Genomic DNA, 16,191 nt, shown 5'->3' with positions numbered 1-16,191 from the left:
AGAATCGAGATTCCGTCGCTGATCTATTACACTCTCCGCTTCAGAGAACGTGCTGCTGTTGCATATTCCGAGATAAAATGTCATTGTGCCACAATGGTGCCCCCATCCCAGTCGTCATCATTGTGATCGGATCAGTCACATTCACCATTTGGAAACAATATGTTCGGCACGGCGAGGTTCCCAAAAAGACAGAACGAAACAACTTGGAAAATATTCGAGCGGAAGTGCATTATATAGCGATCAATTCAAGTTTATTTCAAATTAGCATCCTATTTAGCATGTATTTCGATCGATTGCAGCGGAGTTAGCTCGAATATGCCTTTCAAATATTGACCGTTAAAGTCTCTTTATATATTTGCAGATCTTGAAAAACGTTTTTCCCTCTGACGAAACGCGATTGTGTTCAATTAAAAGACAATTTCATCGAATTAATTGAATTAATTTGGTGAGAACATGAAAGGAGTCAGCCAGCTGCGCAAACAGACTGCAAACCAATTAAGAGGAGCCAACTGTCCAACAGTCCAGAATGGTGACCATAAGTTTACTTTTCATTGGTGCTTATGTGGGAATAGGCGCCAAGTATACAAGATAACAAATCCTATACAGTATCCCAACACTAGATCAATAACATTATTTAAGTCTTTTTCTTTATTATAAATAATATTTATATATGTATATTTAAGTATATGAAAGCTGTTGCTACAACTGATGAATTTTGCCTTAATCTAATACAGCATTGAACGGTTACAACCAACGGATACATACTCGCTTGAATGAGTCTTATATAACCCTTTCAATAATCCTCTTCATATTTGTCCATGGAATATCCTTCAAATTTGCCATTTGCCTGAGTAAACGATTAAGTCTTCGCTGAAAACTAATTCCGTATTAATTATGTTAGTTGTTAATTTATGGAACAAATCGTTGGAAATGATTAGGCTGGATGGGGTTTTACTCTTTTCGTTATAACATTTTTAGCTTAAAACTTTAAAAATTTCACAATATATACTTAAATAAGTTCGTTATCTGCATAGGCATTCCAAATGTTCGAAATTACTGTTGATTCTTAAGTGTTGCTTGCATAATTTTTCTAAAAATTATATCATAATAGTGAAACAAAACAAACACAAACAGAGAAAGTATCCTCGATTGGGATATTCAATTCGCCCGACCTATCTAAAACTTTCTGTGTCAACCTTATTATATATATATATGAACTGTAACTATAAGCCGAGCTGATTGCCCGTCGTTTTTTTTGTTGCTCTTTAAGTTGGTTGAGTCGTTGAAGCAAACGATCGCTGTATTCATTTCATTTGGGCACTACACTAAACTAGGACGTAAACATGCGACGCTTTGTCAGTATATGTATGACCAGCGGCATCCTTTTCTAGATAAGACCGCGCTTTTTTTTGTAATCCTCTAGATTCAGCGAACGTTTGGAGACTGTTTCAGCTGGTTTGCTAGCCGGCTTGGGCACTGAATTCGTATTGACTAAAAAAGAAAATGGTTATGCCCATTGCTCAACTGCAGAATACGTTAGTTACATACCTGGTAGCGGAACATCTAGGTCAATGTCAAAGTCATGCAGTGAGTAGAGACTGTAGTCCTTGGAGTCCGTGGACCTGACGCTTGCACTCGAAGTTCCTGCTTCGTTGGGCCTCTTTTTTCCTGGGGGTGGCGGCGGCAGTGGTGCCAGTTGCATGTCATCTTCGTCCTTCTTGGCACCCTTGAAGCCCATGCGCGGCTGAGTAATGCGACGTGTGAAGGGATCCGAGATCTTGAGGCCTTTGTTGGCCCGAGCCTCCTCTAAAATTGCCTTCTCAGCGTCCTCCACATTCTTCTTCCTGTTCCTGTCGTTTATGTAGGAGATCAGATTGAGGGTATGGGATCTTCTTTTGTCGAGCTCAGAGGCTCGGTTCTCCAGCTCGTCGATTTGCTGTCCCAGATCCTGTGCAATGTCGTAGTCACCCCGCAACATGGCTGCATCTCGCTCCTTCATCAGGCAGGTTTTCTTCATCGCATAATTGGTGGGTCGGTTCCGGAAGCGGTTCTTCTCCTCCACGATCTTGTCCACGTCCTCGTCCTTGAATTCGTAGTTCAATGCTTTTTTGATGTCGTTCTGCTTGATCGCTATTAGATCAATCGTTGGCATCTGGACGTGCGACTGCTGGCAGACCTCGTTCCACTTGTTGAACTCGTTCTCCGTAAACTCCTGGTTCGAAATGAACTCGAGTCGGAAGACCCGCTCCTGGGTTCCGTGCTTAAGTCTCAATCCACGATTGGTTCGTGTAGTGCCCAGACTGTAGATCTTCCCCGTCTCAACCACTCCCACAATTTCGGCCACTCGATACACGGGTTTCTGGCCATTGTTTCCGATACTTATCCGGACAAAGCAGTTGAGTACAGTGCTCTCAAAGATTGGCAAGTTCACAAATCGCTCCATTTTGTAGCGAGATAGACGCAATTTGTTAAGATCCTCGCGTGTGGTTATAAAAACGGGCCGCTGAGGCGCCTTTTCTTCGTCCTCGGATTCGCTGGAGGCCTTGCTGCTGTTGGAACGTGAACGTTTGCCCGCGGGCTTTTCTTCCTCATCCCAATCGCTGCTGCCTGAGTCGTCAGAGTATATTTCAGAGGCTTTCAGTTTCACGGCCGATTTACAACCAGATACGCTATCGAGTTCCTCTTTGTCGTCATCACGATCTTTTTCTGCCATGCGTTTGGCTTCCTCCTCTTCTGCAAGGTGAATGGAAAAAACAACACATTAGAGTCGTATGACGATTATGATCGACTGATGCTTACCTCTTTTAGCCTTGCCCTCTCTTTTGGCTTTTAATAAGGCCATGGCATTGCTCCTCTTGTCGTCCGTCTTGTTGGCCTCCACGTTCTTCTTGCGCTCCTTGGAACGTTCCTTGTGATCAAAGTAATCAGAGACGCCAGCGGAGGAAGCTGCATCGTCGGGCATAATACTGGCCACTGCCGCTGAAGTGGAAGCCGCATCTCGGTTAAGGGCAGGCGTGGACAACGGACTCGCTGACCGTACTTCGTTGCTGGGCTTGGGTTCGACATCTAAAAGTGTGGATGTGGAAGCTTGAGTTGGCAAGGGCGCCTGGGCTTCCCTGGCTTTCCTCGCCTTCTTCTCGCGCTTTTCCTTCTTCTTCTTGGCCCGTTCTCCTTTGTTCTTGGACTTTTCTTGGTTTTTCTCGCCGCGCCTTGCCAGCTTCAGTTTCCGTTCGATTTCCCAGCGCGTTCGCATAATCTCGCGCTGCTCAATGCGCTTGTAAATTTCAGTTTCACGCTCCTTCTCGGACAAACCATTGAGACGCCTTCGATCCTCATCATCGCCCATGAGGTCATCATCGAACCCGTCGTCAAATTCCGAGTCGGAGCTGGAGGAAGAACTAGAGGAGTCGGAGCCGGATGAGGAGGAGTTGGACTTGGACTTGTCGGAATCGCTATCGGAGACCTCGCCCTCCTCCTGCTCGCTGAGCTGGGCGGGCTGGGAGGCCTGCTCCGGGGGCTTGTGCTCCTGTTGCGTCTGTGCAGGACTCTGCCTCGCTGGCTGCCTCTCATCCTGACTGTCGTCATCCCAATTGGACTCCGAGGAGCTGGAGTCTCTGCTGGGCTTCTGACGCTTCTTCTTCTTGGACGAGGGAGCTCCAGCTTTGTTGTTGGCCCAGTCGGAATCAGAGTCGGAGCGGGAACTTGACTTGGCCGCCGTTTGGGGCTTCTTTCGCTTCTTGGCGAGCGACATCAGGTCCTGGGGATTACATATAAGGTGTATTTTCAGTATTTATATTGATTTTCGTTACATCGCAATATGGAGAAAGGGGCGCGGATGATGCATTTGATCTATTCTATAGCCACTCACCGATTCCAGATTGGTCTCGGACTCGCTGTCGCTATCGCTGGAGTTGGAGTCGATCAGGGATTGCGTCCGCCGTTTGCCCATTTCCGATCGTTTCCTGGCCTTTACTTAATAATAAAATTTAACCAAATCAGAACGAAAAAATTTTAGTGCGTGCCGTTGGAGATGGCAACGAGTGTGATATGGCCTATCGGGATTTTGTCTGTCCTCGCTACGTGCTATCGATATGCTAGGGCTGGCAACAGTAATCGAGCTGTCAGCTGTAAGCGCGGGAAAACTATTTGATCCCAGGGAACACATTGAGTGGGAACAGTTTCAAAAGGGATTCAAGGGGAATCTCCGACTTTTATTTATATTTTTATAAATAAGCAACAAATCGTGTTTTCAAATTCACGTGTAGCTTAAGTGAATTTACCCAATTGGATTCAGTTTATTTTATGTAAGCAAGTTATTCTAACTTAATAGTAACAATAATAATAGCGAATATAAACAATTGTATATCTTTGTATCCTTGACAACTATCTTCGAACTCATTTTGCTTGTAAAATTGTTAAAAAAAAAAAAACAACTTAAAACGAATAGTAGTCCCTTTGATTGATTCATTTTAAAATATCAGACTCTCCTTTTTAAGTAATTTGGTACCCTTGTATGTCATGTGACACCCTTAAATAATCGCTTATTTTGAACTCGAGCCCAATTCCTTTTGGAGTTTTTTGAGCTCGGACAGGACGCGACAGGACCTACCACCCACCACTGCGGGGAAATACCTTGCGGCTGGTGCAGCACGTGCACATTTTGCCGCGCTGTCGAGCGCAACACTGAATCACACTTAAAGCAGAGTTGAAAAAATACGGCGAAGCTGTTCGAGCAAGGTAAACATAAGGGGTGGGGTGGGGACGTGGGTGGAGGTGCAGGGGAATGGAAATGCCGGCGGCGGCAGAATTGAAATGCAAATTTCGGCATCCCCATTATCCCTATCCCAGCCCCCTTCAATTTGCATGATGATACCGAATGGCTGGGCGGGAATGCTGACTTTGTGTACCCTGTAATAGGCAAACATTTGTCTGCACGCTGGTAAGTGGGTTATGTACTTGTTTGTGCCCCACGCAAAAACACATTTTGAAAACTAAATTAAAGCCACACCTGCTGCCCCCCTTCCCCACACATAAAATAGCTTACAATCAATATTAATTAAAATGCAGGCGTTTTCCAGGTCCCTCGAGCGCGCTTTCCCTAAGTTCATGCTGCCAGCGGGGGCGAAAGGGGTGGGTTTTTTTTTGGGGGGTGGAGGGTGGAACACGCACCCACATACGAACTTTCATAATTCGCCTTAAATGCTGCGTGGCAATTTGCAGTAGCAGCAGTTGTAGCAACAATAACAGCGCCACGAGGAAGCCCATTGCACATTCAACAAAGTGCACATTCTGCAGCAACAACGACTACGACGAGAGCAGCAGCAATGCGACAACTCATGAAAACAACCAACCCGATGCCACCGCCCAACCGAAAAACCATATTTCAAAACAGTGAGTTCTCAACGTGATGAACAAATAAATTATTTCTTCTGTTACTATAAATCTCTTTTTAAAATTGTGTGCTTCACTTTAAAGATGCCTTCAATAAGACCCTTCGAAACATAATAAACATTATGAACTACCCTTGCCCGTAAGTTTCTCAATTCCTGTAAACAATATATTTTCCCATTAATTTGTTGATCTGCGGATTCTGTAATACAAGACCATTTCGCAGCGACCCCTGTAGATGGATTTCGCATTAACCACCCAACCCCCGACGATCCACCCTCGAAATGCCGAGCTCGGAGCTTTGAAGCTCAGCTTTGGAGCATGCGCAGCAGAGCGAGAGAGTGAGGGCGGTAGAGAGAGAGAGAGAGAAAACAAGAGCGGCGAACGCCCAAGGGGGTTGTCCCTGCCCCCCCGCTTTGTTTTTGCCATTTTTGGGTTGAAAGCTCTTGTCCGGCGGCGCTGTTGCGTTGGCGTTGCGTTTTTGTTGCGCCGGCTGTTTTGCCAAAAGTGGTAAGAAAGAGTGAGAGGGAGCGGAAAAAAACCATTCTCTCGAGAGAGCGAGAGCGGCCATTAAAGCTCGGCTCATCTAGCTGTTAAAACTAGCAAAGTTCGCTGGTGAATTTGAGTGCTTTTTTTTCTTTTTCGCCAGTTCAACGAAAGAAGCTCGCGAGTGCGGAGCAAATAACGGTAAACGCCAGCTCCAATAACGGTCCATCGCAGCATAGTGTAGTGTAGTAGTGTAGTGCTTTGGCGACCGTGTAGCGTAGTGTTTTCAAGTGGAGTGCAGACGGGGGTGGTTGCAAACAAAAAGCCCATAAAATACTAAACGCAAATAGGCAAAGAAAGAAAAAATATTTAACACAAGTGCGTCGGTTCAGTGTTTTGTGGTGCGAAAATCTCACGAAAAAAGAAAACAAGAGGAAAAATCCAATAAAAACATGGCCCGCTGAGCGTTGAGCCTCACATAACGGAAAAGGTGAGGATGGGGTGGATACACTGAAACTTCAGCTTGGACTTAACTTAAAATCTAAATTTAATCTATGTATATGCATATCAATATATTGTTATAAATGTACAAATACATCATTATAATTTTAGTATTATTATTCATATATAAAGTTACGTTCACTGATCGAATATATAAGTTTCTAAGCTTATATTGTTTTATTTAATTAAATAGTTTTGAAATCCGAATATTAAATTTACTTTACTTTTTTCCGAGTGTGTTTCGGGTTTATGCTGCTTGAATAAACTCTTTCTTCCCAAGACCACATTTTTTGTTGTTAAAACAAATCTCACAGAGCAGCAAGTGACAGAGTTTTAGTTTTCCGCACTTTTTCAATATTTTTTGTGGCCAAGCCGCGGGCGTGGCTTTCCCCCTATATTTTCATTTATTTTTTTTTTTAGAAGGATGCGGCATTTTGTTTTCATTTTTTGTTGGCCCTTTGTGCTACCCGTCTTTTTCTGGGCCCGCCTGGCTGTCTCTTTCTGGCTGTTAATTTGTCGTGCATTTGCAGCTGGAGAAACAACGTCAACAGCTAACTGGGGAATTACAAAATCCCGCTCGTCCGAAAAAAAAAAACGAGAATAAACTAAAAAGAAAAACAAGCGCGGAAAGTTGCTCGCTAAATAAAGGATTTTCCACCCAGCTGGAAAGTGTTCAGCGGGTGAGTTTGGGCCAAATGAATATTAATTGGCCTGGTTCGGTGGTGCTGACTGAAATGAATGGCTGCCAACTATCTCGGTCAGCAGAGAATACAAATTAGGAAATTACTCCAAATAATTTGCACAATTAGTGGTTGAGTTTTGGCGAGTAATTTGATTTGGAAGCTGTGAATTTTAATTTTGAAAATCGGACCAAGCTACAAAGTTGGAAGTCCATACTCCTCCATCCATACGCACTTCACATAAAGTTGGCTTGCATACTCCGCTTAAGTCGAACATGATTAGTTCTTCCCTCGGAAACCATTTTGATTTAACACATAAGCTCCATTTTAACATATCTTAAGCTCACGTTTTAGTTTACCCCCATTGCTCTATTTTGTGCAACTATTTTAGGCTATTGTCTTAACAAATTAGATAAATTTGGGCTGGAAAAGACCGTTGGCAAAGCCTTCATCTGGACGTGTGGGCTCCTCTAGACTCCTTTAATTTTGAAATCTAGTCAGTGTTGCCCTTTCCAATTTCCGAGAGCCACTCCTCAAAGATTTCGATTATACGTCCTCGTTCTGGGCCATAAAGAACCCGTTCAAAAGGTTAGGCACACACGCAGGCAAAACAAAACCTAAGGGTTTGGGGTGAATAAACAATGCCTGTGGAGTGACCGCTGGACAAAGGCTGCTCCTGTTGGCCACTTGGGCTCGGGCCGGGAATAGGACTCCATTTCTCAGCCTGCTGTGCCCTGCGCACATTTCCAATGCAAATTTAGCCGGCAGAAAACTCAAATCAGAGGGAAACACACTCACATGTGTCGGCTAAACAAAAGAAAATACGACTAGGCGAACTCTGAAGTGCTTAAAATGCGTTTTGTCAACATTAAACCGAAATGGCCGGACGGCAGATAAGCGAGTCAGTTGCTTTTAGGGTTCTGGGGGGTATCAGGATGCGGGATGGGGATGGGGATGGGGATGGGGATGGGGGCTGGGGATGATTAATGCTGCAGAAATTGCTTTCGGATTTGCCAGTGTGCAACAGCTATAATGGCCTTTTCTGACAGCAGGATTACGGATTTCACTGAGCAAAAAAAAAAAATAATAAAAAAATAGCCATTGAAATGGGTTGTATTTGCATAAAACTTTGGTCTCACCATAGAAATTTGTATATTTGCATTTACTTATTTAAAGTAGCTGGTGGATGAATGTTGGTTTATATTTCAATAAATACAAATAAAAAAGAATTCTACATTTTCACAGACTATCTATCCTAATTCGGTTAATTTAAAAAAAAAATTTTAACAAAATTTAAACAAATACCGCAAGTATGAGTGTTTACTCTTCTGCTGGAATTTATACACTTAATTCAAATGAAATAACAAGTTTGTTTTTCCCGGTACATCCGAAACTGCGAAATGCACAAAGCCAAAGACGTTCCCCGTTTTCCTGCGAGCGGGGGGGTGGTTGGTGGGCGGGTTGGGAGGTTGGGCGGATGGCCGGGAGGGTGGCACTGCCTGTTGCCCGGGCCAACCCTCAAGGATGCTGCAACCCTTGGGCGAGGACTCGCATCTCGGAGGGTAGAGCAACAAGAAGCGACAAAAAGCATGAATAATTCAGCCGGAGAATGCAGCTTGAAGATGCACAGAGCAACGACTGACGGAATAACGAGCATAAATCCCGGCGAGGAGCTCCGGCTCTCGAAATAATTGCTTTGAGCTGCACCGCTTGCCATGGAAATTCAGCGCCGAACTGTGACACACCGAGTTTTCCTGGACAAAGAATTATCGAAGGACCTGGGCTGCTTTAAAGCCATTTCCCCTATCGGATTAGGAAGCTTAATACATTAGGCGAATTATAATCACTGCCGGAAAGTAACCCCTTTCAGGCCACTCGAACTTTGGGGCGTGGCCTGGCCCCAATTTTTCCGCATTTCCAGGTTTCCATCCTCCCATTTCCCATTTCACCATTGCCAAGCTTAGCACGTATTTCGCCAGCTAAATTAGATTGCGTGTGGCATGTGGCAGAGGTAACAAAAGCGGCAGAGGTCGAAGCACCGCCAGGTGCAAACTGCGCTGTCGACAGCTTTGGCAACAAACCAACCAAACCCAGCATTTATTACCATTTCCCACGTTGCGTGATAGCCACCCCTTTCCCACCAAAAAAATAAGAAACCCAAATGCAAGTTTCGTCGCTAGAAGATGACTAAAACGTATGCACGGCTCGTAATCTCCACTCTGTAAATTAATAATGTTGCGACAAAACAAACAAAATCACGAAAAACACACAGCTTAGCTTAGCGAAAAGGTAAAACAAAAGGAAAACTTATATCTCAACTTTATCCCAAACTCTGTTTTGTTCGAACAAACTCAATGTCTCATTAATTCGAAAGGGCGGAAAAGTAGGAAATAATGAGACACTCGAGATGCAGTTGTAACTTATTGATTTAGAATGCAACAAACGATGTCTGATATCTTGTACTAAACATCCAATTATTACACAGAAATAAGGTATTTCAAAAAAAAAATTTCAAATTTAAATTGTACAATTGCGAGCATATTAAATATCAGAACAATTATATTTTACAAGTTTCCAAGTAGTTAAAATTCGTGCAAGTGTGAGTGACTAATGAGTTGCACGAAAAATATTACGATTCATTTAATCTACAGTAGTAAATTCCAGTTTAATCCTCAATTAAATTCCCAAATACGTATTTGTATCTTGGATTCATTACACAAATTTTAAGAATGGTATTTTACATTTATCTTACATGCTGTTCTTACAATTGTTACAATTGTTTTTCTAAGCTACGTACCACACAAGTGCACTTGAGATAAACTAAAGATTCGAAGCGCTAGAAAATCTGCTAGAAATTTGATTTTAAATTGTTATAAAACATTCATTGCCCAAGTTACGCCAATTGCTTGCGGGCCAATTAAACTTTAATTGAATTACAACTTTCTGAATTCCTTGGCACTCAGCCAAACGCACAAGCGTGAGTGTGAGTTCAATGTCAGTCTCTCGTTGGTCGCCAGTGGGTTAATGATGCACGACCGAGCCGAACGAAAGCAAAAGGCAGAAGCTAGTGCCATCCCATTCAGCTCCAAGTCGGAGCTCCAAGTTGGTGCCACCGGAGCAACCAGAGCAAGAAATCACAGCCCACGCGAATCGGCGAAGCGTCAAGAGAAATCATTTCATTATAGGGCAAGAGACTCAGACTCTATAAGATGCCCCCGTACCCCGCCTCACCAAACACCACATGCTCCACCATCCGAGCGGCCTAAGTGAATGAAAATGAAAAAGTGCTGGTGGCACACACAAGTTACGTGATCAGAATGATAAACCCGGGCTCAGCAGGCATCGGACATATGGGAGGTGGGTATACGAGTATACTATATGTATGTGGGTGGGTGGTTTGGTGGTGACCGGTGGGTGACTGACTGACTGACTGATGGTGGGTGGCTGGCACTTGAATCGAATAAATTTTCATTGTATTCGCGCTCCGGCGGATTCCGTTTCTATCATTCCGGCTTTTGTTTGATGGACTCGAGGCTCGAATTAATTAAATCGTCACCGATTGTTGTGCTGTCCAGCGGGGAAATGACCGAATCCAAATCGGAATTGGAATCCAAATCCCAATCCGAATCGGCATCAAAACGAAATTAGTGGTCAAAAAATGCTGCGATATTCGCTGCTGGCATTTTGAAATCCGTATTGCCTTAATGGGCCTGGCAGATGTCACCGAGTTCATGGCTGCCAAATCCGGCGCTGTACAGAAATGTAATTAAACTTTTAATTAAATGAATTAAAATACCATCTCGATGACATCTGTGGGGAAATTGTCATAACCCCCATGACAACGCGGATGTTGTTGGCTATAAAAAACATCTAATGCTTACAGATTCAGGCTACACGGAAAATTCATATTTGTAATTTACTATTTTATGCAAAAATATGAATTATAAAGATAAGTCTCACGAGAGAGAAGGACTTTTAAAAACTTTATTACTTGTCATAAAGTTGCTTAGCAGCATTGGGAGGGTTTTTTCCCCAGTGTACTTGGCTTTGCTTGAGTTTCTTTGAACTGCCTGCTTTTAATTGCAGACAAAGCAGGCCAAATGGAGGCCAGCTCCGTGAATGCGGTCAGCAAATGGGCGACCACGCCCACTGCTCGCCCCCATTTATTAGTTGGCCTGCGGAGCGAAAGAGAGCCCCACAAAGGCGATGGGGTAGAAGGGGAGGGCGAATGTGTAACCATAAACCACCCAGTTAACCACAAAAACGATTTTGGTTCACCTCCGTATATCCATGTTAATGCCAGGTGGGTGGTGACGATTCGGGGTGCAGGTGGTCGAGCTTATTGTGGGTCATGCATATTCAACCCCGTTTATCCTTGCAACAGGACCCAGAGGTAATTGTTCATCAGAAAAAGGTCCAAAAACTGAAGCCAATGGGCTCAATTGAGCAGCAAGGAAACGAAGAAGGTACAAGATGATGGAAACTATAGCAGATGTTCCTGCTATATAAGAGTTTACATTTCGTATCCCAAATATAATCATGTTAAACAACTATTCCTATTTTAAATAACTCCGCTTATACAGTTTCTCTTATTAACTTGCGACATAAATAAACTTAAGTAACGTACCACATTTCTCACATTAAATTAGATTAGAAATATTTTTTTGTGTGCGTAATTATAAAGAGTATCCTTTTCAAAGCTGTGGCTTCCGAATAAAGACTGGGATATGTGAAGCCAAGAAGACAGAGGGAAAAGTACCCACACAGGGCAAAAGCAACAGTCTGCTAAACATGGCCCACTTGGCAGGGTTGTCAGGTTTTCGTTTTTGTTCCACTTCCCTGCTCCACCCAACAACCGGTTTCATGTTCATTTTTCGGTAGTTTTATTTGCTCATCGTCGAGTGACATTTTGGCTGACGTTGGCGGACTTCCTTCCCCGCGGTACCGTCCCACCACCCCCCTTTTCCCGCCCACAACCCACAATTTGCCCACGGGGCGGATGACACGTGCTGTTGGCAGACGACGTGTTCAGCTCACCCCTTCCTCGCCAGAAATGCCTCCCCCCCTTTCGGTTTGTTTGGTCGCAGTCAGGAGTTTGTTCATTATTCTTAGACCCGGCTACTGTGGTCTAAAGTCACGAAAACAATGATCGTTTGCCACATATTAGTTTTCCATCTGCTAACAGACGAAAAATTCGAACAGATTGGTATTCACTAAGTCGCATACTCGTAGAAAACACATTCAATCCCAAGTTGTGCAACGAGTTTATATTGATTTAAACAAATATGTGAAAATTTAATTAAACAAACTTCACCATTATATTGAAGCTTATATGCATATCCACAATAAGCCAATAGAAGAAGAATTGAGAAAAAAGTTATTCCAAACAATGTGGCTGGAAAATAATTAAACTGATTTTTCTGGCATGAAACTAACAAAGAAAAAGTTTGAAAAAATTAATAATTATACAAGTCTATGGAAAAACAATTCTAGAACACAAAGACTTTAATTTAAATCTTTAATTTGACCGAAACAAAGCTGGGTTGAACAATTAATTTGTTGTGGATGCCTAAAGAAACTTTTTTCCAATTAATGTTAATGCTTTGTAATGTAATATAGTTAAAGTATAAATTAATATGTTTCAATTGGCTGTGTTTTGGTCTCGCTGTGCAAACTTATATGTGCAATAGAAATCTCTAAAAAGTTGTATTTTTGCACAGCTAAAATTAAATCGGTGTTTTGTTTGGAAAGTTCGATTTATTTTATGGCAACATTGTTTCGATTGATTTACGTTTTCTATTTCATCGGTGCTTTTCCACTGTTTTCCCTGGGGTCGATTGTGTTTTTAATTTCTTTTGATGTATTAACCCCCGACACCTCGCCGTTTTTCCACCCATTTCACAATCCAATATCACCCCGACACTTCTGACTACCTTGACAGTGGCCATCGTAAATTGTTATTGGCTTTTTATCTGGTCCAAACGCTTTAAATGCAGATTTATGCAATTCCCGTTTGATGGGGAATATTATTTGTGGACCGATCCCAAAGACCATTGAATTCAATCGAAACAGAGAATACTGTTTATCCGACCAGGAATACCAAACATCCATCCATTCATTCAATCCTTCATTCATTATTATTGACAAAGCGGCTGAAAAACTGTGGGAAATTTTTTTAAATATTTCTGTTTTCCATTGCTGCTGGGTTGGCTGCTGAAAAATTGCGTTGTGTCGAAAACTCCCTGGCTTAAGCCCTCTTGGACCATAAAAATTCCATCAGCATTGGAGCAATTCCATTAGCACGAAATGATTTGATGCGGTTTTAGCTCCTGTTATCTGCGGTCGGTTGAAGGGGGTGTTTTTTTTTTTTTAGGGGTTATTTAGGGGCTGTTCCAGACGTGGAGCAGGAAGCACAAGTGGATTGAAAAGTCATAAAGTCATCCTCCTGCCCTCCCACTCCACATTTCTTTTTCAGTCTTTCGCTTTGACTGTACGCTTCCTTTCAGAGAGATTTTTTGTGTCTCCAGCACTAGAAATTTTAAAGCACTTTCCTTGGGGTCCGACATGCTGTTTTTAGCCGAAGTTTTTGGAAAAATTTTACAACTCTACGTAGTTATCGGTGGGGCAGACACATGCCCGTGTAGTCCAAAACGTCTGGTCAGTATAACCACCTAATCCCTCCTGGCGAACAGCACCACCTGCTTCCACCAAAATGCTGTTCTCAAATTGAAATATATTGTGGAGTGGTCGGAAATCCTATTATATACGATTTCCAGGCCCCAGGGGTGCCATTTCCCCATCCCCGTTTGCCGGCTAATGTGCAGTTCCAAGCAGATTGGCATGAAAGTGTGCCTCATATATGGCGAGGGCTTACGATGGGATACCTTTGGATGATCGCCATTTGTAGAGAATTATAAGGTTGATATTATGATATATGTGTTAATACTTTATTCTTAATACTTAATGCTTATCACTTAAAATAAATTATTATGTTTCTCGAAGTGTTAAGAACATTGCAAACTTGTCCCTTAGCAAATGTGAAAACTTTTCTTCAAGCCAAATCCCATCGGAACCTAAGGTATATCGTGTGCACTTTTTCTCTGTGCAGCAGTAAAGTGTCAGGATAATGCGAAACGTATACCTTCGTGAGCCGGGCGACAACTGCTCCTGGTGAGGAATTTAAGCACACATCCAGGCGCGGGGAAGTGGGTGGCAAATGCAGATGCAGCCACAGCAGCAGCCACAAAATGCCAGGAACGCATAAAATGCCGACATTACCGCCATCAGGGGGGCAATACGGAATTTTTGACGGGGGTTTCAGGGGGCTTGATAAGCGACGGCAGCTGGAAAAGCGCCACATGTGTGGACCGAAAGCTTCTGCTTGGGAAAGGACGAGGAGTTGGCCGTCGGAAAATGGAAAAGGAAATTGAGTGTGTGTAATGCGTACTTATGGCGCACATTTTAAATGAAATTTTCGCTGCGACTACGCTTCCTGTCGCCTATCTCCCTGCTCTCCCATCTTCCACCGGCACTCAGCTTCCCCCCCATTATCCAGTATCCTCGATATCATGTGTCCCCTATATCCTGTATCCCTAGCTTCCGCTAAGCAATTTCGATTGCATTGAAGTGCGGCATGCGAGCAACAGGTGGCGCTGTTGGAGGACACACCTCGAGTGGGCTGCATATTTTTCCTGCTTCCGCTCGTATGTTTCACATATTTGCCTGCTTCCTTCCTTTCTTTCTGCCTCCTTTAGGATTATATACACCTACCATATATATTATCCTTGCCTGTCCCCTCCCATTTTATTAAATTCGTGCCTGTCTGCCTGGACAAGTCGAGGTCCTGGCCAGGAGCTTATTCCCGCCAGTGGGAGCTCGCCTTTCTTCCAACCTTGGCCTCCTGCAGGCACAATTCATTTTTCATGTAGTCTCGAGGAAAAACACACGGAAATAAAGAAGAAGAGGAGGTGGCAGGAGACACATAGCCTGAGCTGCATCTTGGTCGAATGCATTATTAATTGGTTTAGACTGCAAACAATTGTTCTAGGAATAAGAGAAAGAGAAAACACAAGAAATTCGCTGAATAAATTGCTTTGTGACTAAATTAAAAAACGAATAACTATGTTGTTGTTTTTAAAAAAACCGTATTATCTCTACGCAATTTTTTACTTAATTAAATCAATTTCATACTTCCCTCTTACTCACTGGAATGTGAAAAAAAATTTGTCAGCATTTAATGTTGTTTACTTGCGAATTTGATTAGTTTTTGCCACATTTCCCGCAGTGTTTTTGTGTCGGATACATTGTGTCAGATACATTGCGAGATACAAACTGAGAGCTGCGAATTCCAGTACTGCACTCCATCTTTCACTGGCCATGTTTGTGGTGTTCCTTGTGCTCATTTGCACTCGAGTCGCGTTCTGGCGGCTGCCATCGCCATGGATAATAAATTTGTCAACTTGCAGTTGCGTTCGCAATGCTGTAGCACAGTAGTTCTGTAGTTTTGCCTCCGCTCGGAAAACCACGAAAAAAGAGCAACGTGAGCTTCATCTATCTGTTCGCCAGTTTGTTAGCTTTTCGCCGTCAGCGACTATTACACATTTCATTTTATTGTCACGTACGCAGCACGTCTCTTTATGGCACATACACCCCCCCCCCCCCCATCCGACCGATTTCCAGATATATCTTTGGACTAGGAGCCATATATAGAGCGTTTACAGTTGTCTCGCCGGCCAGAATCGAACATCGAAGGCTGTCAACTATTGCTGGGTGTGGCCACTGAATTTCAATCGTATTTTACTACAGCTGTAAAGTTGCGTTTTCTTGTACGAAATTATCTTACGTTCATACGAATTTTCAGCAGACTTACGTCACTTAATTGATGGCCAGTAGGCAAGCTTTTAATTATATCAATGGGCGTGCGTATTAAATATCAATTAGGTAATTTCCAAGTGCAGCTCATTGAGAAACTAAATATTGACTCAAAAGGTTCAAGTGTCAATTTGTCTGCCTATTAAGTAATTAAACTGGCGAGCTCTTCAGCCTTTTGTGGTTAAGCAGTGAAAAGTTTTGAGATTTGTAAAGTTAAATTATAAAAAAAAAGTTTGAAGTTCATGCACGTATGTAAGGTAGGTTT

General features: G+C 43.0%; 2 protein-coding genes and 2 long non-coding RNA genes across 8 annotated transcripts in view; 3 read left to right on the top strand and 1 right to left on the bottom strand.

Moving 5' to 3' along the window:
• Positions 1-133: 133 nt before the first annotated feature.
• lncRNA:CR45327 (long non-coding RNA:CR45327) lies at positions 134-878 on the top strand. Its single transcript, NR_124694.1, has one exon. It is a non-coding gene; the product is annotated as a long non-coding RNA:CR45327 (long non-coding RNA).
• On the bottom strand, positions 657-4,051 carry Rtf1. Of its 2 annotated transcripts, none has more exons than NM_001299788.1 (4): positions 3,869-4,051; positions 2,800-3,757; positions 1,549-2,733; positions 657-1,491 (listed from the first exon to the last, which is right to left on the bottom strand). In NM_001299788.1, exons 1-4 carry the CDS (start codon positions 3,947-3,949, stop codon positions 1,388-1,390), a joined length of 2,328 nt encoding a protein of 775 aa, NP_001286717.1. In that variant the 5' UTR covers positions 3,950-4,051; the 3' UTR covers positions 657-1,387. The 2 variants fall into 2 exon arrangements, with proteins under 2 accessions (NP_001286717.1, NP_611665.1); NM_137821.3 differs by having other exon boundaries at positions 1,285-1,491.
• Positions 4,052-4,174: 123 nt separating this feature from the next.
• lncRNA:CR44759 (long non-coding RNA:CR44759) lies at positions 4,175-5,446 on the top strand. 2 transcript variants are annotated; one of them, NR_124692.1, is made up of 2 exons: positions 4,175-4,737; positions 5,079-5,446. It is a non-coding gene; the product is annotated as a long non-coding RNA:CR44759 (long non-coding RNA). The 2 variants fall into 2 exon arrangements; NR_124693.1 differs by having other exon boundaries at positions 5,068-5,446.
• A 585-nt stretch (positions 5,447-6,031) lies between these two features.
• The window catches only part of Liprin-gamma, a 39,610-nt gene continuing 29,450 nt past the window's right edge, over positions 6,032-16,191 (top strand). For all 3 annotated transcript variants that reach the window (NM_137819.4, NM_001299787.1, NM_001103945.2), the window contains exon 1: positions 6,032-6,364. The gene's annotated coding sequence lies outside the window, so the exon portion shown is untranslated. The remainder of the gene's footprint in view (positions 6,365-16,191) is intronic.

This window comes from Drosophila melanogaster, chromosome 2R, assembly GCF_000001215.4.
Source record: "Drosophila melanogaster chromosome 2R".
Taxonomy (NCBI): Eukaryota; Metazoa; Arthropoda; class Insecta; order Diptera; family Drosophilidae; genus Drosophila; species Drosophila melanogaster.
This window is presented reverse-complemented; position numbering and strand designations above follow the sequence as displayed.

What these genes read in the sequence shown, in the direction of transcription:
- Rtf1 (NM_001299788.1), bottom strand. Translation starts at nt 3,949, where the DNA reads ATGGGCAAACGGCGGACGCAATCCCTGATCGACTCCAACTCCAGCGAT. An exon ending in AGAGGGCAAGGCTAAAAGAG is followed by an intron (nt 2,734 to 2,799) that starts GTAAGCATCAGT and finishes TTCACCTTGCAG; the next exon opens with AAGAGGAGGAAGCCAAACGC. An exon ending in CCTAGATGTTCCGCTACCAG is followed by an intron (nt 1,492 to 1,548) that starts GTATGTAACTAA and finishes TTTCTTTTTTAG; the next exon opens with TCAATACGAATTCAGTGCCC.